The 20,516-nt window shown below is 48.7% G+C and overlaps 6 protein-coding genes across 6 annotated transcripts; 2 read left to right on the top strand and 4 right to left on the bottom strand.

The window, feature by feature from the left end:
- Positions 1-1,206: 1,206 nt before the first annotated feature.
- GGS22DRAFT_156366 (inositol phospholipid synthesis and fat-storage-inducing TM-domain-containing protein) lies at positions 1,207-2,730 on the bottom strand. The gene is made up of 2 exons (XM_047960356.1): positions 1,541-2,730; positions 1,207-1,452 (listed from the first exon to the last, which is right to left on the bottom strand). Exons 1-2 carry the CDS (start codon positions 2,501-2,503, stop codon positions 1,351-1,353), a joined length of 1,065 nt encoding a protein of 354 aa, XP_047821013.1. The 5' UTR covers positions 2,504-2,730; the 3' UTR covers positions 1,207-1,350.
- Positions 2,731-3,306: 576 nt separating this feature from the next.
- Positions 3,307-6,744, bottom strand: GGS22DRAFT_105816 (glycoside hydrolase family 55 protein). Its single transcript, XM_047957802.1, has 2 exons — positions 6,694-6,744; positions 3,307-6,248 (listed from the first exon to the last, which is right to left on the bottom strand). The coding sequence occupies exon 2, from the start codon at positions 6,171-6,173 to the stop codon at positions 3,327-3,329; it is 2,847 nt and encodes a 948-aa protein (XP_047821012.1). The 5' UTR covers positions 6,174-6,248; positions 6,694-6,744; the 3' UTR covers positions 3,307-3,326.
- Positions 6,745-10,051: 3,307 nt separating this feature from the next.
- On the bottom strand, positions 10,052-11,539 carry GGS22DRAFT_156361 (pyrimidine utilization protein A). The gene has a single exon (XM_047960355.1). The coding sequence runs from the start codon at positions 11,162-11,164 to the stop codon at positions 10,085-10,087; it is 1,080 nt and encodes a 359-aa protein (XP_047821011.1). The 5' UTR covers positions 11,165-11,539; the 3' UTR covers positions 10,052-10,084.
- Positions 11,448-13,036, top strand: GGS22DRAFT_105796 (HIT-like protein). Its single transcript, XM_047957801.1, has 3 exons — positions 11,448-11,867; positions 11,938-12,881; positions 12,980-13,036. Exons 1-2 carry the CDS (start codon positions 11,730-11,732, stop codon positions 12,748-12,750), a joined length of 951 nt encoding a protein of 316 aa, XP_047821010.1. The 5' UTR covers positions 11,448-11,729; the 3' UTR covers positions 12,751-12,881; positions 12,980-13,036.
- Positions 13,037-13,050: 14 nt separating this feature from the next.
- On the bottom strand, positions 13,051-15,380 carry GGS22DRAFT_198580 (uncharacterized protein; the record flags this gene model as incomplete). The annotated part of the gene is made up of 3 exons (XM_047966153.1): positions 14,506-15,380; positions 13,317-14,438; positions 13,051-13,236 (listed from the first exon to the last, which is right to left on the bottom strand). The coding sequence occupies exons 1-3, from the start codon at positions 14,764-14,766 to the stop codon at positions 13,051-13,053; spliced, it is 1,569 nt and encodes a 522-aa protein (XP_047821009.1). The 5' UTR covers positions 14,767-15,380.
- Positions 15,381-18,247: 2,867 nt separating this feature from the next.
- On the top strand, positions 18,248-19,566 carry GGS22DRAFT_156357 (class I glutamine amidotransferase-like protein). The gene is made up of 2 exons (XM_047960354.1): positions 18,248-18,877; positions 18,967-19,566. Exons 1-2 carry the CDS (start codon positions 18,476-18,478, stop codon positions 19,381-19,383), a joined length of 819 nt encoding a protein of 272 aa, XP_047821008.1. The 5' UTR covers positions 18,248-18,475; the 3' UTR covers positions 19,384-19,566.
- Positions 19,567-20,516: the final 950 nt, after the last annotated feature.

Here is a 20,516-nt window from a genome sequence, read left to right as displayed (position 1 = left end):
AAGACTCGATATTTTGGTCTTCTTCCGACAAATATGACACCTGCTGTCGACTGAGAAGCCGATGCGCTTAATCAATTTTGCCAATAACTTTCTAGAATATCTAAATGTGGTTATGTACTTTTGGGTTGAATTACTCGAAAGAGTCCATCCCTAGTCAAAATCAAAAATTAGAGACGACTTCCGCCGTCTTCTCACTGATTTTCTAAAGCTGATCAACGGCTTCTAGAGCCAATACCACGAAAGTAAGATCGATAACCTCATGATTAATGATATTTCTTTTAAAAAAAATTTTTAAGGCAAAAAAAAGTCCCCAGAACCGAACCATAGCTTAGGCCATCCTTTGCGAAACTTTGTTTCATAGACGCTAATTCCCAGCTATGCAGTTTTACCACTTGACCATTAGTCAAGTAAAACTTTTTGACCAATGTCGGAATTCACCTTTATTTTAATATATATGGTTTGGGGAATCAAGGTTTGAAATCAAAGGCTTCGTATAGCCTCTTTTCGCACCCCTTTTTAGTATAGAACAACTCACATGCTACTAGCTTCTCAGCCTTAATAAACAATAAACCAATTTTAAATTACAATATACCTACCATTTTGAGCCATGGTTTTGAAAATGCAAAGTAGATTGTTCGAAAGGGCTTCTCGAAAGCTTCTATTTGCCTAAGCAAGAGAGCGTACAGCCCTGAGATGGTGCATTTTAAAGCTTTTGCCATGGCTGTCTGCCGCCAAGCCTGCCTCTAGCTTTAAGAGTAGCTGGCTGGCGGGTGCCAAATCTGGTGTATGATAACCCCTTTTGAATACATTTAAGGCAACAAGATGAACAATAAGGGAAAATACCTACCTAATGGAATCAATAAGATTCAACCCCGTTAATAAAAAATAACACTAGGTACCTAGGTATGTGTGCTTAATTACAGGTATCGTGTCTAGACGGGTCAACAACCCGCAACAACTCGAGCTCTTATGATAGGCACTGTGCGTTTAGTAGGCTACTAGACTCTAAACTCTTCATTTAACACTATCTTCAGGAGCAAAATTGGATACCGTATATACTTTCCAAGCCAACGTTTCCATCATGTCCTTAGGTCTGTTCCTTAGGCCTGCTTCTTAGGAGTCTACCTGCTTAGTATACTATCGTCAGGCACGCCTCACCCCGTTTGTTGCAATCACACTTCACATCTATACAATAAAAGACAGTCATAAGACATAACAACATACATATTGTATGCTAGGATAATATCATTAGCTAATAATAATCAAAATCTATCTTTCAACTCGTGGCTCGTAAAACTATAATGTACCGTCGACGCATTCCTCCAGACACTCCCATCTGCCCTCCGCCAATTATATCCCGGGTAATCCGACAAACGCTCTTAAAGCAGGTATCCACCGCGGAAGGATGTAGATGGGGTAGATACCCATAGCAGCTACTAACAGACCAGTGAACTGTCGAAAAGATCAGTAAGAAGTCAAGTACAACAATAATAACAACGCGAAGAAGAAAAAGAAGGGAAAACGGCGAGGCCAAACCAACCTTTTCGAACCAGGTATGGAAGTAGATAGCAGTCATAAGCAGCATCCACAAGCACAACCCCACAACCACCACGACAAACCTCCCGCCAAACCCCAACGCCCTCTCCTCCCGGGCACCACTCCTCTCCGCCTCAACACCCGCGCCCTTGACCGCGCCATCAGGCATAACCACACACCTCTCCTCAACGCCCCCCGCCCTTCCCGCGCGGTAAACCACCCACCCAACCTCCTGAACCAAAAAGCAGCTCCCGAGCACCAGCAGAAAAACATGGCCACTAATATCATGACCCCCGCTCCACCTGCCTCCCGCAGCCTTACACGCCACCGCCGTAAACAACTCCCCCGCATCCGCGTTTCCCTCGCCGACCGCCTCAACCGCACCATCGCACTTCCCGCCGGTGAACCTAAACCCGCGATCGATGATCGGGGGGCCAAAGCACCACTGCGTGACGAGCACCCACCACGCCGTAACCAGGCCCCATCTCACCGCCGCCTTAACCCTACGTATCGTGCCCCTCTCCGACCCCTCATTCCCCCAAGCGCCGAACACAGGGTGCGAGGCGGCAAACGCGAGGAAAGAAGCAGAGATCCAGGCCCAGCCTTGCTTGACGAAGAGGACGTTGAGCACGTTGTCCTTGCGCGCGAAGTAGCTCGGCGCCGAGGCCGCGACGTGCGATTGCCGGATGGGGTCGTACGCCGCGTTGCGGGTCTGCGGGCTGAGGACGGAGAAGAGCGCCCCGAAGACGAGGATTGTTGGGTAGGCTAGCAGGACCGCGGTTTCGAGGGGGGTCGGGAGGTACGGTGAGTTGCGTTTTGTGGTCGGGGATGAGGCGGGAGTATTGGATGAAGAAGAAGAGGAGGAGGAGGAGTAGGGCGACGGCTCGCTGTTTGTCGCGCCCATCTTGGTTTTTCCTTGTTGTCGTGATCTAAGTGAGGCGTTGGTGGCGCTACTATCGTCGGTCATGGTAGATGGAGAGGTGGCATTAAGAACTTTGAAATACTGTGTACCGGCTAACTTCTACTATGAACGGGTCCCGCGGAAGAATATCGGGTTAAGTTTGAAGGCGTCTGAAATAAAGTACGAGAAAATAAACAAAGAACCGCGCAACTTGAACCGTTTCTCAATTTGTTATTGTTAGAACATGTGGATGATTCGAAGAAATTCCTGATTTTTTGAGAATCGAGGCAAAAGCTATCGCTATCGATGACGTTTAATCTAGGTACGCACATGCAAATATCCGAATATGTACTAGCGCCATACGTTCTCCACTGTAACCTGTGGCTGGACAACTGAAGCACTTACTAGAACCGCCCAGGCAGGGGCTATGAAGTATTACAGGGCAATATGTTCATATTCATTCACATGGTCAATATATTTTCAAATATCGAAATCAATGTCATTTTTTACTGATGTAGGATTTAGGTACGGAATAGCTTTAGGTCTTATAGACCACCACCTCCCCTTCCTAAGATCTGGTTGATCTTCTCCGCATCAAACTGGTATCTCAAATCCTGTCATGGTACCTGAACTCCAAACGATCCCTATGTTCCGGTACACTGAAATAATTTTGACGCCTCCATATAGGACGGCGGAAATGCCTCTAGGGCCGGGGAAGAAAGAAGAAGATAAAAAATCAATCGCATATGGATCCCTATTTCCCATTATTTCAAGGGTTCTTTACATGCGGCGTTTTGGACCCGCAGCTGCCTGGTGTGACAGTCGTCGTTTTTGTCGCAGTGCTTGTTGAGTGAGTAAGGGTCCGGGAATGGGTCCCAGTAGCCACACTTCATGGACTTTGGGAGCAAGTTCCCACTGCCGTCACCGTCTGGGTGATTGTGACCGTGACATCATCGGAATCACCACCATTACCGGCACCGCTAGCACTGCCAGAACTGCCAGCGCCGCCAGAACCGCCGTTGGAAGTTTCGGAAGGGATAGGAATGGTAGTTACGGATGCTCCCACGGATCCTGCTACAGATCCCGTCGCCGATGTGCCGGCAGTCGACCCTCCACCAGGTTGACTATAGCTACCTGCCGGTGTGGAAGCCGGAGTAGCCGTGGCCTGAGTGTCAGTAACAATGTTGGGGGAGCCGCTAGCTGAAGAACCTGAACCGGAACCCGAGCCGGAGCCGGAGCCGGAATTGGCGCCAGAGCTGGGGGTAGCAGTTACGGCAGTTCCAGAGAGTGTTGTCTCCGAGACCGAAGTCGAAGCCGAAATTGTAGTTGAAGGAGTAGATGAACCCGTTCCAGCGCTGCTTGACGCTGGTGACTTGGAGCCAACGTCTACCTCGAACTTAGCGATGGCGGCGCAGAAGTTGTTTCTGTTGTCTTTGTCAAGAACGGCGGACTGGCCATCGACGCTGATCATGTTCACCGAGGACTTGGTGCTGACTCCATAGAGGTGTACTCCAGTAGATCCCTCGATGGAGATCATGTTGTCCTGGCAATTGTTCTCCGCCACACATTTTTGGCCATAGTTGTTAAAGAAGCTGTATAGACCAGTGCCGTAGACATACACCGAAGACGAATTCGTGATACGAAGACCCCAGGTGCGTGCGCAGGTGTCGGACGAACCGTCGCAAGACTTGTCAAAATCAGGGTCGATGAAGCCTTCAAGAACTGTGGCGCCTACGGGAGCAGGAGGATTGCCCTGGAAGTAGGCGGTCTCTGACTGAGCGATACCAAGGAAAACATTTTGGGCGTTAGAAACCTGGTAGTTGTACAAGATGCTATGCTCAGACGCAGTTCCCCACAACCATACGGGCTTCTGGGACTCGATGAGGACGCCACGGCCGCTAAAGATGTTGATTTGGTTGTGATCGTTCAGGTCAAGCTCATGGTCGGCAACCCAGAACCAGCAGTTTTCAATGTACGTTGAGGCTGTCTGTGTGATGTGAAGCATCATGAAGACACCCATACACTCGGGGGTGGCAGTGGTGGTGACATTCTCGTTCTTGGTGCACTTATCGGACTGTAGCTCAGTACCAGCAGTCCCACCGATACGGAAATGTACATCCCACATTCCAGCAGCGCCGTTTGTAGATCCCGCAAGGTTCCATTGCATGAGAATTGCTCCAGGAAGCGGGCCTTGGGTCTCGATGATTAAATCCGACATCTCAACGTCGCCCACATCACCAGCCTCGCCGACCTGGAAGACAGGAACAGGCTTGGTCTGATCGGAGAACTTCTTACCGGTAGCCATGAGAAGGGGCCACATCTCACCGGTGATCTTGATGTTCTTGGGGATTTTGACCGTGTCAGAGATGAGATAGGCGCCGTGGTCGAAGTAGATGATGTCACCCTCCTTAGCATTGTCGAAGATTTTCTGAATCGCCGCAGTATCGTCGGTTTTGCCATCACCTTTGGCACCGGCCGTTTTCACGCTAACGAAACTACTAGATGGACTGGATTCGTATTGAGGCTTGATGCGCGAGAAGACTTTGCCATCGTCGCCCAACAGAACATTGGGCTTGCGGACATTGTCTTTGGCGATTTGGATCGCTTTGCCTTCGCTACCATCGTACTGTCGGCCCTGAGTAAACCCTGTGACCTTCTGGTTTCCTTGGAGAATGACAGACTTGTCCTTCGCATACTGGATAGCAGTGGGGACACCCTCCGACATGTCCACATTATCTACGATGAGGGTGTTGTTGGTGTCGGAATTCTCGGGCTTGTACAGAGTATTGATTCCAACCGGGACATTTGAAATTTTGCTATCGAGAAGGAGCAACGAACCAACCTTGATCTCATCCATGGAATCACTTGCCATGTCAATGCCAATCTTTCCGCCGTTGATAGTAATGTCCTGCATCAACCAAAGCCAGTTCCAAATCAGGTGGATGGCTGTGTTGCAGTTGTTGAAGGTCATGTTGCGAGAAGTGTATTGCTGGCTGCCGATGTAGGCTCCCATACCTCCACCGTTAAACGTAAGATCAGCCATGAAGCCACCAGATCCATTCTCAATGTACAAGCCTTTCTGGGTGTTCGCATCGCTGGTGTCTGGGTTCATCTCGAAGACGATGTTTTGCAGACTAGTTGCCTGAGCGACTTGCCAATGGATACAGGCACCCTTGCTGATAGGAACGTCCTTGATGTCGATAATGAAGTTACGAACCTGACGGAAGAAGTTGTTCTGGTTGATGTACCAGTTCTGAGCCGGCTGTTGGGTGTAATCGTAAGGGTTCGCGTCAATGACCGCCATACCATCAAAGTTGGGTAGTGCCTTGATGGTCGGGATATCGTTCGCATCACCGATGAATTGGGTGTAGTAGGTCTGGTTGATTGGGTTGCTGACCATGTAGGTGCCGGGAGGGAAATAGACAATGGCGGGGGTACTGGTTCGAGAGTCGCAGTGATCGATGCAGCGGTTAGAGCCATCTTGAACGGCTCGGTTAATCGCCTGGGTATCATCAGTGGTGCCGTCTCCCTTGGCGCCATAGTCCTTGACATTGCGGAAGACCTGATAGCCGGAATCGGCATAGACAGCAACACCTTGACGTTTGATGTCGGCAACCCAATAGTCGGAACCGGTACTCTGGCGCTGCTGCACAGCTGTCGACTGGCTAGCTTCAACAGAGCCAGAGAAGAGGCGTAAAGCCAGAAGAGAGGCCGCGAGGACCTTAGAAAGACCCATCTTGAGTGTAGAGCCTGCTATGTCGAGATGGTCTTGAAATGCGATCCACCGAAAAGAGTGTTAAAAGAACTAGTGCTATGAATGCAAAATCAGCTCTGTTTCTCCTCCAGGGAGGTTGATATGGTAAAATAATGACTAGAAACACGGCTATGGTATGGACAGTAAAATATGCAATATGTGCTGCTTAAAAAATGTACTCGGCAATAGGATAATGGTAAAAGTAGAAAATAAAAATAAAAAAAGGTTGGAAGGGAAAGGAAGCTGAAGAAGATTAAAAACAAGAGGAAGCAGGCTAGTATTGGGAATTTTGATATGCCTGTGAATACTGCAAGTCGAGAGTTCGTGAACAATATTGATTGTTCATGAACAGAATGGAAGAGAACAAGGACACTAGCATGATACAGTAGGCTTTGTGTGTAGTGACTCGAGGAGAGATGAATTAAGGAGTGAATTAGGGAAGATATGTTTGTGTGCTGAACAAAAGGAGGACAATAGAAACGAGATCGAATCAAAGACTTACCAGTCACGACAAATCTCGGTGTTGTCTATGGTGAGACCCTTGTGTCCAATCGGCGAAGTCAATGGCCTGACCAAATCCAGGGTCGGGTCAGTGGTGGTCTTGGAATCGTCGAATAACGAATGACTGAATGAGTGACGATGTCTTAAGGTGTCGTAGGACGAGAGAATGGACGGTCAAACTAGTGACCAAGAATAGAAAAAAAAGAATGTTGGGTGTCGACAAGATAAAAGGAAAATAGGAAATGTGGTGTTGAAGAGAACGTTTTGTTTTTACGCGGAGGAAAATCGACGATGGTAGGTATTGTAGGGTGGATGGTGAGATGGGTCACCCAAATCGGGAAATAAACGGTAGACCGCCTCGCGTGATATTTATAACGTCAGGGTAGTAGGTACCTAGAGACGCTAATAGAAGGCACGTCTAGCTAGAATATAGCGCAACTTCACTTTATATTGACCTATTATTGTAGATAATTGTGGAGGTACGTATCTAGGTGCCTAAGATACATAGTACATGAAAACACCCCTACCCCTTACCTTACTAAGTACTCTCCAGCTACGACTTCTTTGAAAGACCCAACTACCACATGGTTTATAACACAGTGTGTAACTCTTCAATCCGATCCAATGAGAACTACGCCTCTTTGCCGAAAGAAGTAACCACTGGCTAGTACCTGCCGTACGCTGTAATATGCACCAATTTTCGTATGTTTGTGGGCATTTACTTGAATTATCACCATATCATATGTAGATTTCCATCTCAAAGACCAATACGATGTTTTAACCGAGGACACCATGTGGGTAATAAACCATAAATGTTGTTTTTGTTTTGATGTGTACTGTGCCTCAACCACTCATATCGCCAAGATGCATTTTGTTAGACTAAACAGTCAGGAACCGACAGGGCTCGATGAGGCAGCGATGGAATAGATCCCCCTAATGGTTATCCACTGGCCTACAATTACATGATCTTCGTTTCCCCTGTAATTGGTTGGTTCGTGGATAGTCAGATCGAGAATACACATGTACATATCTAGGTATGTCAGTGATATGGAAAAATCGATAGGAGTTTAGTGACCCGACGACTTGGAGTGCAACATTTCGAGCTGCCAATATCACATTCAGTGGCAGTCGCATCACCAACATTTCGTCATTAGCAGCTAGTGCTCCATGTTCCTGCAGGAAATTTACAGGGATTATGGCGATCCTCAGCGATCCGCATTTCTTTGTGGCCTATCATTACGCGGCATACAGAAATCTAGCTCCCAATTGGGTGCGTTTCTTTGTACTATAGTTTCGAAATTTTAGGTACATGCGGGTAAATAGGTACATGTACATCAATACGGTAGGCCCCTAGGTAAGGCTAGAAATTTCTACATAGTACAGTACGTCCACTAGAAACCCCTCAAAAATGGGGAGGTAATGCCATAAGAACAACTAATTTTTCGGAGATAGTGGCAGATAATGTTAGAATTGAGGCTCTGAAAAGGGTTTAAAATTTTAGTTACGAAACGAAAAAACGTGTAGGGACCATCCATCCCATATTTTAGATGATCGGTTTGGGGGCGGGTATAATTATCGATAATATCTGGGGGCTATTAGCCGTTGGCTTACACGGCTCTGCACGGCCTGACCGTTCCTCGATAATTCTCAACTACCCGCTCCCCTGTCCCTGCTCCGGTATTGATAATAGCACAACAGCGATTTACAGAAGCACGTCTGTTGGACAACTCGTTTCTCGAGCTCAAACTAAGCTTCGTACCAGCGGAAACTTGCATCTGTCCGTATCACTACATATTATTCCTTGACTTGATATGGGTTAACTACCTAGTTATATGTGCGAAAGAACGCGTTTTTTAATCATCATGTTAACTAAAAAACAACGATATGTGAAATGGTACCACGCTATTCTGTGGTGCGATTCTGGGCATGTCAAGATCAGGATTATACTGCATACTATGTAATATGCTTGACACACGGTGCTGCCACACCTAGTTGAACTAACTCCGTAAAGAGATCCTTGGACAATCTCGGCTCCGATCTAAAATACCTCCTCTTGTGTCTATGAATAAATACTTAGTTTCTACCAGTGCTTTGTGGAGTTAATCAATAAATTTTACCACAGTCTAGGTACGGATCGTATTAGCTGTCAACCCAATCAAACTCTCCACAAGATTATCTAATTCCGGATCAAGGCTTCTTCACTGACTAGAAGCGATATTTGCACAAGTTAAAAAAGCAAGAAATATTTTCTAGGTCAGTCCAAATTAACAGATCCGATCACACCGTCTCCGAATAGATACATATCTTAGTAATTACCCAGTATGCCCTAATGATTAAAAGCAATCAGCCAACCAACGTGGTCTGGCTAGGACGGCATGAAACGACGCCATAGCACAATCAAAATTACGGATCTCGTTCAATCAACTTAATTCATTCGCCCTTACTCACCAATCCTAACTTTTATACTTCTCCACAGGCGGTATCTCCATCTACAATTCGCAGCCAATTAGAAGAGAGTATGTGTCAGGTGTAGTATGATGTAGCATGATATTTTGGATATTTCGACCTGCCAATTTGTGTTTCGAAACATCTTTTTAGTGCGCTTTCCCCTGAAATTGGTAAATGATCAAGGGTCCGTGTTTCATCGGCGCTAGGAAGTCGGATCGCGCGGGGGCTACAGCAACCAAGGGACAGCCCTAAGGGGTTCCACCTGCTATTTTGGACCGTGCCTACCTGGTAACGAGACCCGTTCGGGCGGCTACGTAGATCGGCTCTATCCGTGGAGAAATTCTGGACCTACACTAGAAACTCGGAAACTTTTCTCTAATTCCCACTTAGTATTTTATTCCTGAAGGTTTCAGTTTGTTCTCTCGGTCAGTTCACTGTGGAAAGAAGCAAATACCACTAGAAGCAAACAATTCGAAATTCAAGAATATTTTCGAATCTCTTTGCAGACTGTTAGGGTCTGTGATTTCCACCGAGCGTCGAACTACTGCTATTTTAAAATGAGAGGCCACCTGAACACTACGCCGTGTAACGGAAATTACCACTCTTCATAAAAGAATGCGAGAGAATCACAAGCCACATTATCTGAGAGCGGCAAATTCTATGGCAGCACGGATGAGAATAGTCACTATCAAATCAAGCAAGTACCTACTTCTCAACCTACCTGATAGGTACCTACCTACTCATCCGGGAGTCACATAGTAACATCTAAACCTACACCTCACCTCTTTCAAGTCAAGGGATCTTCTCATCCGGATGAAATATTGACAACTAGGAGAGAATTAATGTAATAAAATTACCAGCAACGTAACCTACTAGTATTTGACTCGTCATCACCAACCTAAACTACTCATAAATCACATATCATCCCTTTCTCCCTTACACCCTTACACCCTCCCCTGCCTACTCTTCATCAACGGCTGAATCTCCCTCCCAAACGCCTCCACGCCCCCAAGAAAATCATCAAACGTAAGCATAATCCCCTTCGTCCCCTCCACGCCCGCCACCTCATCCAGCATGCGCGCCACATTCTCGTAACTCCCCATCAGCGTCCCCATATTCAAATTCACCGCGCCCTCCGGCAGCTCCAGGCTCTTCGCAGTAGAATGCGCATCGGCCTTAACGTCCTTCGACGACTGCGCGCGCATCCAAGCCATAGCCTCCGCATCCGCACCCTCGTTGTAAACCCTCCACTTCTCAAGGGCCTTCTCGTCCGTCTCATCCGCAATAACCATAAACAGGACATACGACCCAACATCCCTCCCCGTCTTCTTCGTCGCCTCGACCAAGCGCGCCGTAGCCTGCGCGTACGCCGTCGGCGTATTAATCCCCGCGCCCAGCGCGAAATTGTAATCCGCAAGCTGCGACGCAAACTCGATGCCCCTCCCAGACTGCCCCGCCGCCACAATCTTCACGCCGTCCTTCGGTCTTGGCGAGAGTTTACAGTCGTCCATAGTGAAATGCGTGCCCTTGAAGTCCGAGGCCCCCCGCTCCCACAGCTCGCGCATCACCTGCACGTACTCGGTCGCGTAGTCGTACCGGTACCCGAAGTACGCGTCGCCGGGCCACAGGCCCATCTGCGCGTACTCCGCCGACTGCCACCCCGTGACGATGTTCACGCCGAAGCGGCCCGGCGCCACCGAGTCGATGGTCGTGGCCATGCGCGCGACGATCGCCGGGGGCAAGGTGAGGATCGCGGCTGATGCGAATAGCTTGATTTTCGAGGTCACGGCCGCGAGCGCGGACATCAGCGTGAAGGACTCCAGGTTGTGGTCCCAGAACTCGCTCTTGCCGCCGAAGCCGCGCAGCTTGATCATCGAGAGCGCGAAGTCGAAGTTGTACGACTCGGCTTTCTGCACGATTTGCTTGTTTAGCTCGAAGCTCGGCATGTACTGCGGTGCTGTTGTTGATATGAGCCACCCGTTGTTGCCGATGGGGATGAAGACGCCGATGTCTACTGTCGACATGTTTTCCGTATACCTGTTTCAGTTGCTAGAGTGATCTTTGAATTTTGCGTGATCTGATGAGTATCTTGCGAATGTTACCAGGTCCCTCATTGTCTCTGCAAGTACCCCTACAATAGGGAACACAGTCGCGCACTCTTGCGATCTTCGGCATACTCCCTTGCTAACCCCGCGCATCAAGTCCAATGTGATAGATAAGAGCTCTTAGCTTGTCTGGTTGATGTGGTTACATTCACATTCGCATGCGCTATACCTACCGTAGATACATGAGATATGTACGTAAGACGATCAGCAGTGATCGATTATCTACCCGATTCCGCACTGATAATGGTAGATGGGTGTAGGCGAAATGAGATATTGCATCGTGAACCTCTGGCTTAGGGGTTATGTTGCGAACGGAAGCTTGATTACTGAGGGAAGTTTGGAGATTATAGTGAGTGCTTACAGCTGACACCAGCTGGCGAGGCCCTAGAATCTCAGGTGCGGAACTCCGATTGTCTTGCATGTGGTGATGATGTAACAACCCAGCTTCAATACGACCCTCTTTTCGACCACGACAGTTGCTACAATGGCAGAAATGGGACGCCCAGTCGCGCCGCCAAATCTCCCAGCTCTCGTTAAAGCAGCTTTCGATAAAGCACGAGTCAGTGGTGACATAACGTATTACCCGACACAAGTCGCTGTCTTGACACCCGGATCTATCGCCGTGGGTTCATCTATTCCTCACCAAGCTCCTAGCCCCTACAATAGCAAGTACTAATTCTCTGTCTGTATAGTTCCAACTTCGCTACGCACCCTCTCTCGCCCTCAAGCCCAAAGCACCAAAACCCAAAGAGCCCAATGGCAAACCATTCAATCCCTTCGAGAATCCATCTCCAGCCATGCTCGTTGCCGAGCTACCGCCATCCCACAGACTAGTCCTGAACAAATTCGCCATCGTGCCAGAACATTTTATCCTAGTCACCAGAGAATTCAAGCCACAGACACACGTTCTGGAGAAAGACGACATAGACGCGACGTTTGCCTGCATCCAGGCCTACCGTGGGGTCGGACAGGATCTCTTCGCGTTCTTCAATTCGGGACCCCATTCCGGAGCTAGCCAGCCCCACCGACATCTGCAGCTACTACCTGTCGCGAGCATGAGGACGGGTTTGGAAGACGTGGATCGTGGCAGCCAATGGAACGTGCTGGCAGATACGCTCACCGGATCGAGCAAAACGTTACCTTTCAACGTCTTTACAAGAAGTATTCGTCCCGATATGAGCGCCGAAGAGAGGCATAGCGCGTACCTAGAGCTATACCGACATGCTGTGAAGGCCGTCTATCCAGATATAGAAGCTCACGACGAGGGCGAGGCGCAGATCAGCTATAACTTCGCAATGACGGGCAGCACGATGGCTTTGTGTCCGCGAACGGCGGAGGGAGTGATGCTGAAGAACAAGTCCGGGGAAGATATCGGCCAAGTATCGCTCAACGGAACGGTTCTAGCCGGCACCGCACTTGTCAAGAACCAGGCTGAATGGGATGCGTTGAGAGAAGATCCGGACGTATTACTCCATGTCCTCGGCGGAATCAGCGTGTCTCCCTAGAATTCGGCAGTCAGAATACTAGCTGTGCGAAGTGTGAATAGTTACCAAAGCCCAACCATCGGGCCGAAGCAAAATCGATGAATTCTCTAAGCTGTCTAAGATATCTAAGTTTCGAAGTCGTATTGTAGTAAGTAAGTACACACTGATCCCTTGTTTTTTTACATTAGTTATATCCACGGATCCCTGGATCCCAATCCCAATCCCAATCCTAATACACACGTTTTTGTAGGTCCCTACCTATCATACAAACCCTCCGCCAAAACGCACACTTTTATCTCATCTATCTCGTCCACGATGACCTCACTTCAGTCCCGCCATGCCCGCCTCCACCAACTCCTTCCACTTCTTATGGCACGTAGCGCTGCCGAACTGGTACGAGCCCCCGTGCTTCACGATGTAATCCGAGATCTGGCCCCACGGCGCTTTCACCGGCATGCTATCCTCGCCTAGCCACAGCTTGCGGACAGCTTTCTTCAACAAGCGGATCTGTGCCGTCGCGTTAGTAAACCCCGAAAAAAGTGCCCGCGCGCGCGTGTGTTTGTGGTCTGCAGCTTTGGAAAACTCACATCAGTGTCCTTCCACTCGGGCTTCCTGACCCGCGCCTCCTTGTCCTTCGTCAATGTCCGGAACCGTCCCCGCAACGTCGACTCGGCCTCCGTGAAGTTCCCCTGCTTGCGGATCTCGCGATACGTCAGACCCTCTCTCTTCGATCGAACCAGGAACTCGTCCTTTGCCGAGCGAGAATCTTCGGGAAGTCGTTTATCGCCGTTTCCTTGAAAAGACGGGACAGGAGAGTCTTCGATTTCGTAGGGTGAGCTTCGCAGCGGCTCTTGTATCTCCTGGGTGAATTTAGGTCTGGGAGGTGGCTGCAGCTGGATCGGGGGTGCTGGTGGAGCAGCTCGTTTCTTGTCCTTCAGTTTCGATGCGAAGGTCGACGATGGTAGCGAGCGCTGCTTCATTGGCCTGCTGGGGAGTTCTTTGCGCGGCTTTTGGAGCGGGCGCTGGTGAGGAAATGGGCTGCGAGGATGGTTATCGAAGGCAGAGATGCCAACATCGGGATCGCAGCTGGCTAGGGTATTGATATGCATTGACTCCGACGACGAAGTATGAGTCGGTGATGGGTTAAGGCGCAGCATCTTGGGAGAAATTGTAGGAGGATAACCCGATGCCCAGCTGTTTCCAGAAGTATCCGAGCTAGGTACAGAGTTATTTGCACGCGAAGTTCCGATTGTGTTGCTATGCGCTGTCATGGAATCAAGGGACATCGCAGCCATAGCTTCGGATGTTGCCGAGGAAGGGATTGACGACGAGAAGCTACTGGGGCTCACATGAGGGCCCCCTAGTGGTTCGCCGAAGACAGACATATTATGTTGCCATTGGTTATCGGGTAGACCGTCAGGAGAGTCGAGGTAGTTGGTGGGTTGGTTGGCTCCTGTGGTATTGTACGCCTGCCAAGCATACTGGCGGGCGTCATAATTGGCCCCGAAGCCTCGAGCATACCCGTTTGCTATGCGCAGGTTTGGCAAAAACATTTGCTCGTTTCCCGCTGGTCTGTTCTGTTGAGCGGGACTCGGATCAAAATCCCTTCCGATATTGACAGCTGAGACACCAACGGCGTTTGCTTGGCCCCTACCATATGGCGTACTCGTCTCAGTAACCGGGAAGCAGTCGCTGAGAAGGTCCTCGGTCTACGAATACAAGTATAAGTAATATATTTCGATAGCATCTCGAAGAGACCGAGTTATCATATCTTACCGCATAAGTTTCATCTCCACTATCCGCAGCCATGTGTTGGAACCAGTGTTGGTCATCCATTGTCCGCTGCGATCGCTGCTGAGACACGTCGCCGGCCCAAAACTCGCCAAGTTGGAGAGGACAGTTGCTGAATCCTTGACAGCAAAAGACAAAGAATCCTATCTCAGGATTGCTGCGAAAGTGAGACTCAGACGCAAAGATGTTGTCACTCGGTAGAGGATCAACCCAGGCAGCCTGGGGCAACATCGGGTTAAGAGTCATCTTGAATATGTGCCCGACGTCGATATAGCTTTCTCAGTCTTGCCTCCTTTTCGCCTCCTACACGGCCACGGGCGGCCCCCTTTCTCCCCTTTCTCACCGCCGCTCTATCAAACTTCTGCGCGAGCCTTTGGCTAGAGAATGCCTTCGATACCCCGCCTGCAACTTCTGATAAACTAGCGTTAGGTATTCTTGCAGCTGAGCCTAGCGGTCAGGAACCGGCGTTCTTGGTAGCGATGCAGGTCTTGTGCGGCCTCCCGAAGATTTGTCAGAAACCGTTCCCCCGGTTGTCGTTCTAGCTAGGACACACGAAGTTTTATAAGGGTATATATGAGTATAGGAAAATAAGTGGCCGATACTGTGGTGATAGGGATGATAAGTCATGGGTAGAAATGAATAGCTGCGTGGTTGAGGCAAATATAAGTTGCAGGTTACAGGATAGTGAAGTGTCTATGCGGTGGCAAGTTCTCAGTCTACTATCCGCCTACATGGGATTGTATATTCGTCTACCGTATGTATTTCTATGCGAAGAAGAGATGATAATCGAGGATACCAGCCTCCAAATTCTATCTGGGAATATGTAGGGACTAATACCCCCAATACCACCCATAAGAACCACCCATCTTTCTCAAATATCCCCCATTGTATTCACAATATGGCCTACAACCTAGGCGAGGACTCCTTGGGGCTTTCTGGACATCAATAGAAGGGAGAGTGGGGAACAAGGGACCGAAGTGGAGGAGCGGGAAGCAAGTCACTCAAAAGGGTCACTCGATAGGGATGTTCGATTCCGTCTATCATATAACCAACCCGGCTCTCCCGCCACAGACTAATAACAGCGAGTCTGGGAGATGTTTATGAATGTTGTCAGATTTATGCAAGGGTTACCCTTGCGCTGCAGATAAATCTTGCTGAGGCTCTCACTGCAACAATATGCATGAAAGTATCTATACCAAGTAGGTATTCTGTGTCGACCGGTAAAAGCTGATTATAGGCCATCACATCCACGATGTTGCTTTTAGTGGTAGCTAAAGTAGGTACCAGCAATTTCAGCATGTAATACTGCATACATCTGCAATGACCTGCATATCTAGGCTTGCGTTAGCGCTCAGCACCTATACTTGCCTATGATAATTCGTCACCCCTGCATCAACCACAGACACTCCACCCCCAATGACATATTTTTCCCCAGCTTTATTTTCAAGCTTGGTTTCTCTCTTTGGTTCCCAACCTTATGTGGGATCCTGACAGCTGCGAGCGAGAACGCGGGACCCTGCTTGGGTTGGTCCTGTGCGTTCTACACTTATCAATCTCGGGCTCGAATGTAATATATATCGAATGTTGGATATACAAGTTATTCGCTACCCGTATTAGTTTACCAGATCGACTCGTCCAGGCTCGAGGCGGGGAATATAATGATGAGCGACCCAAATACTATGGACAAAGTATCCGAGGGGGTCTCCATGTCTTTGAGCTGCACCAGCATCAATTGAGCTATCAAAATATTAGCCATTTTTGAGATCGTCATAAACAAATCCGATATACCACCAAGATCTAAGATCCTTGACCCCGGGTGACCGGCAATACCCCCGAGAGGTAGGGCTGTACCTACTTCGCAGAGAGGTACCTACATATATCATATGCATTACCTAGCATAGAACGGATTTACTCTGCATCGTCCCTAGGAATTGCAGAACTTAAGCATTAAGCTGTAGTCAGAGCGGAGACCGCGGAGATTTTGCAACTTCATCTAAAGCGGGGATGACCTATCATCGTCGCGGGATATATTACCTGCGTAGATAGTAGGTACTCAGGACCAGGTAGTGTCGACAGAACTGAGATCTCATCCTGTAAATATTACGTACGGCGCTAGACGGTTAGGTAGACATCAAACCAAGGTCATCGGATAGTCCCGAGATGAAATGGCCGAGCAACACTCCCAACTGATGTACTGACCCCCACGAGACATACCTCAGTCCTGGTAGATGAACGTTTGCCAAGTGTGCTGAGTGGCGAGGCTTCCATCTACCAGTCTGCTGGTACCTGGGCCGCTATCATTTATTCCACTTCTCGGCCTGAAAATACCAGATTCTTCTCGCATTAAGTGATGAGGTCCAATTTCTCGCATATCGTTCGTCGCCTGTCTACATGCAGAATGCATGCAGTGCAGCCTAAGGTCCAACGTATTGCCACGAACCTGTATAGATGCTCTAGAAAGCTTCCTGTTGTAGTTAACCAGCAACGCAACATTTGTTTAAGACATTTCCGCCAACGTTGACAGTCGACAAGAATCTGTGGCTCTGTGAAACCAACCCCCCCTTTACACATTAGATTTTCGTCTCGATTTTCGTCTCGATCGAGCCTGACGCATGTCAAGCTCGCAGACTTTGGCCTCGTCAGATATGATAATATTAGGAGCCGTCGTAATACCGCCCGTGCCGTTAGCCTGGTTGTCTAATTGGTTAAGTCCTAACAAGATCATATCTTCTGTTTGACGATGACGCAAAAAAATAAGAGCGGGCTTGCTGAGCTCCTATGCGATCTCTTAGCTTGATAGCTCACTTCCTAATCTGGTAATTTATCATTTCGGAACCCTGATCAAGATGTGGACTGTATTTTCGCCATTCGAATCGCACATGTTCCTAGTTACCTCTCAATTCAACTTCCCCCTATCGAACTAGTTAGTACGTAATATTTTTAGGCGCATATACCGCTGAAGGTGTATGCTAGAATATTATAACCCTTTAAGATAGGATAGGAATTTCGTTAGTTGAGATCATACAGGTATCCAGTAGTGAAATAAGGAGGTTAATCTATGAAAGAAGGTAGGTAGCTGATGAAACTACAAGATAGCCATCGTTTGAAAGCCAACGAAATGAGTACCTATTTTGTACCCGTTGATGCGTACGTGCCTAGTTTTTATTTTTTCGGGAAATTTTCGATGACGAAACCGGGAAAATGTGAAGATGTAGAGAGAATATTGGCGCTGCATGTGAGAAAAGAAAGTAAAGTTAGGTACGTTACGTTACGTTTCGCTACGTTTCGCTACGTTACGCAATCACAGAAGTACGTACGTGCTTGCCGAACGCACCTTCTCATCAACACGATCGAAACGAAACTAAGTTCTACGTCTACGTTTCGGAAGGCACATACTGACATTCTCACCCGTACGTGGCTGTCAGGGATCGATTCACCTACTTAGGTTTAGCTTCCAAACGACCATCCGGCAACTAAGAGAATAGCGCCAGGGCGGCTAAAGCTTGCCCCAGGATCTCCGGTCCTCAATGCGCTCCAAGCTCCCTGCCGGTCGACCAATCGGCTTTCGACAAAGACCCATCAATTACCACAAATGGACGAGGGTGGCGCAAGCTAGCTCCGTCGCGGAAACCTCAGCTCATACCAATGCCGATGCCGATTGCCCAGTGCCAACTTCTCGTGGCTTTGCTCTCATTAATACCGTACGTACAAATAATCTTGGAACTTGTCCTTACCATACATCCACACACATACACACACACACACACCCATTGAAAAATCCAGACGTCTTCAACGACAACCTAACGCTCAAACCGGCATAACGTCTTCAACAGACATGCCTACGTCGAGTAATAATTGGATGATTTCGCCTTCCCTATCCCCATCCCCATCCCCATCCCTCCTACTTCCACACACGCCCGCCCTTCCCGCATACAGCTAGCGCGCCACACGCGTGATGTCCTCTGCGTGGACCGGCACCTCGCCACCACAGCAGCATCAACAACGACCGATCCGGATCGCCATCCTGCTAAACTCGTACCGGTCGCGGCTTCTTCCCGCGATCCGGGCGTCCTACGAGCGCACCATCGGGGCCGTCGCGCCAGACGCGCGGCTAGCCTTCTACGAGCCCGCGAACAAGAGCGGCGAGTTCCCCGACCCGGCACATTTCGACCTGATCGTCCTCGGCGGATCCAACGTCGATCCGCGGAAGTCGCACCAGTGGATCCTCGACGTCCACGCCTTCGTCCGCCGCCTCGTCGCCGACTTCCCGGACAAGAAGGTCCTGGGGATCTGCTGGGGCCACCAGACCATATCGCGCGTCTTCGGTGGTAAGGTCGTTGATGCTGCGCATCCAGAAGTCAGTCTGTCCCGGTTTCTTACCTCGCCCCACTCATCTCGCGTAGAAAAAACTGGTGATGGAGCTTGGCCGCTAACGTACGTCCTTAGATGGGCGTAGCGACTATCAACTTGACGGAGGCGGGAAGACGGTTCTTCCCCGAAGCAGCCGCCGTCGGCTCCTTCAAGCTGCAGCAGCACCACAGGCGGGAGGTCGCCGTGCCGCCGACGGCATTTACACAGCTAGCGCACGGGAACCAGTGCCTGTTGAACAGGACGAACACGGTCCTAACATTCCAAGGACACCCGGAAAAGGACGCCGAGACGGCGCGGCTGCGGCTGCACGACTCGATGCGGTGGTTTGGATTCGACGCCGCTATAGACGAGAAGGCTTGGGCCCGGCTACAGGAGTTGATCTTCATGGAGCACGACGGCCCTGCTGTCTGGAAGCGTATTTTGGAATGGGTTTGGGAGCCACCGGTTTTGGCGCTAGGGTCTGGGATTGTAGATAAACCGAGCAAAATGTAAGATTATTTCATTGTTTGTGGCTTTGATGAGCCTGAAGTGAGATTAGAGGTCAATATATAGGTATGTATCAATATATATAATCTTTAGAGGTCATATAAACTGGGTTATTGCGTCGGCTCAACGCAGCCAAACTTGGGTATTTTAATCAGGCGCTGTACACCTATTATTGATTCCAAACTACCATAATATAATAGTTTTGTACTGGAGGGAAAAGCGTGGACTGTAATTTGATAATCAAGATTTTCCAAGCGTCTTAATATATCGCACATTTACAAAATTGGTCGGGCCTGGATGAAGGACGGCAAGTAGGACATCGTACTTTTAAGCCATCCGCCTATTCTCATTGCTCTGACAACTCTCGAACACGGCCGACAACCGTTCGGAGCTCATTCAAGCTTGAAGTTAATCTAGTTCTCGCACGATAATTACCTCCCGTAACACGGATGTTATTCCCTTTATAACAAGACATTACCTCTACAATGGATGACTTATTAGTCTAACCATTCGATAAACCGTAGCCATCACTAAGGCTATATGCCAACAATAACCCACTAAGAACATAGAAGTTAACGCTTTTCTCTTCGGTTCTCTACGAGGTGGGCATACTGATAAACTTATTAATAGATTAGACGTTCAAATTAATATCCAGCACCCGAAACATGATTAATTGGTTAAATTTTTTCTCATTATGTACTCAGGAGAACCGTAATGCATCTGAGATCTATATGCGGCACACCAAGCGTGCGATCGGGGGGTAGAAACAGCCGCTAGAAATAATATGGGATAGAAAAATAAATAAATAATCTTAATGCCTCTGATGCCAAAATAGCAAGCAGCAAGTCCGAACTCCAGATCTAAGTCTTCCTTTCTTTTTCTTTTCCATGCCTCGAATGTGTAGGATCTAGTCCGGTTCAAATGATTTTTAAAAAAATGTGCAAGGTTACGATCGTCCAGTCTCTCCGCTATCCCGTGAGGGTGTTAAGACGCCAGGCTATGCTTCGCGATGCACAAAATAAAAGTGTAGAAGTGAATCTCTCCTCGCTTCGTCCGTGTTCCGTACCACAAAAGGAGAACCCGCCAAAACTCCACCGATCTAGGGGAAATTCGTCATTGAAAGGAAATTCGTGAGAAAA

Source organism: Annulohypoxylon maeteangense (assembly GCF_022496945.1).
Source record: "Annulohypoxylon maeteangense strain CBS 123835 unplaced genomic scaffold GGS22scaffold_4, whole genome shotgun sequence".
In the NCBI taxonomy this organism is placed as follows: Eukaryota; Fungi; Ascomycota; class Sordariomycetes; order Xylariales; family Hypoxylaceae; genus Annulohypoxylon; species Annulohypoxylon maeteangense.
This window is presented reverse-complemented; position numbering and strand designations above follow the sequence as displayed.

Coding starts and splice junctions, on each gene's coding strand:
- GGS22DRAFT_156366 (XM_047960356.1), bottom strand. CDS start 2,503: ATGACCGACGATAGTAGCGCCACCAACGCCTCACTTAGATCACGACAA. Junction 1,453..1,540: donor TCCATACCTGGTTCGAAAAG/GTTGGTTTGGCC, acceptor TCTTTTCGACAG/TTCACTGGTCTGTTAGTAGC.
- GGS22DRAFT_105816 (XM_047957802.1), bottom strand. CDS start 6,173: ATGGGTCTTTCTAAGGTCCTCGCGGCCTCTCTTCTGGCTTTACGCCTC.
- GGS22DRAFT_156361 (XM_047960355.1), bottom strand. CDS start 11,164: ATGTCGACAGTAGACATCGGCGTCTTCATCCCCATCGGCAACAACGGG.
- GGS22DRAFT_105796 (XM_047957801.1), top strand. CDS start 11,730: ATGGCAGAAATGGGACGCCCAGTCGCGCCGCCAAATCTCCCAGCTCTC. Junction 11,868..11,937: donor TGACACCCGGATCTATCGCC/GTGGGTTCATCT, acceptor CTGTCTGTATAG/TTCCAACTTCGCTACGCACC.
- GGS22DRAFT_156357 (XM_047960354.1), top strand. CDS start 18,476: ATGTCCTCTGCGTGGACCGGCACCTCGCCACCACAGCAGCATCAACAA. Junction 18,878..18,966: donor TTGATGCTGCGCATCCAGAA/GTCAGTCTGTCC, acceptor GTACGTCCTTAG/ATGGGCGTAGCGACTATCAA.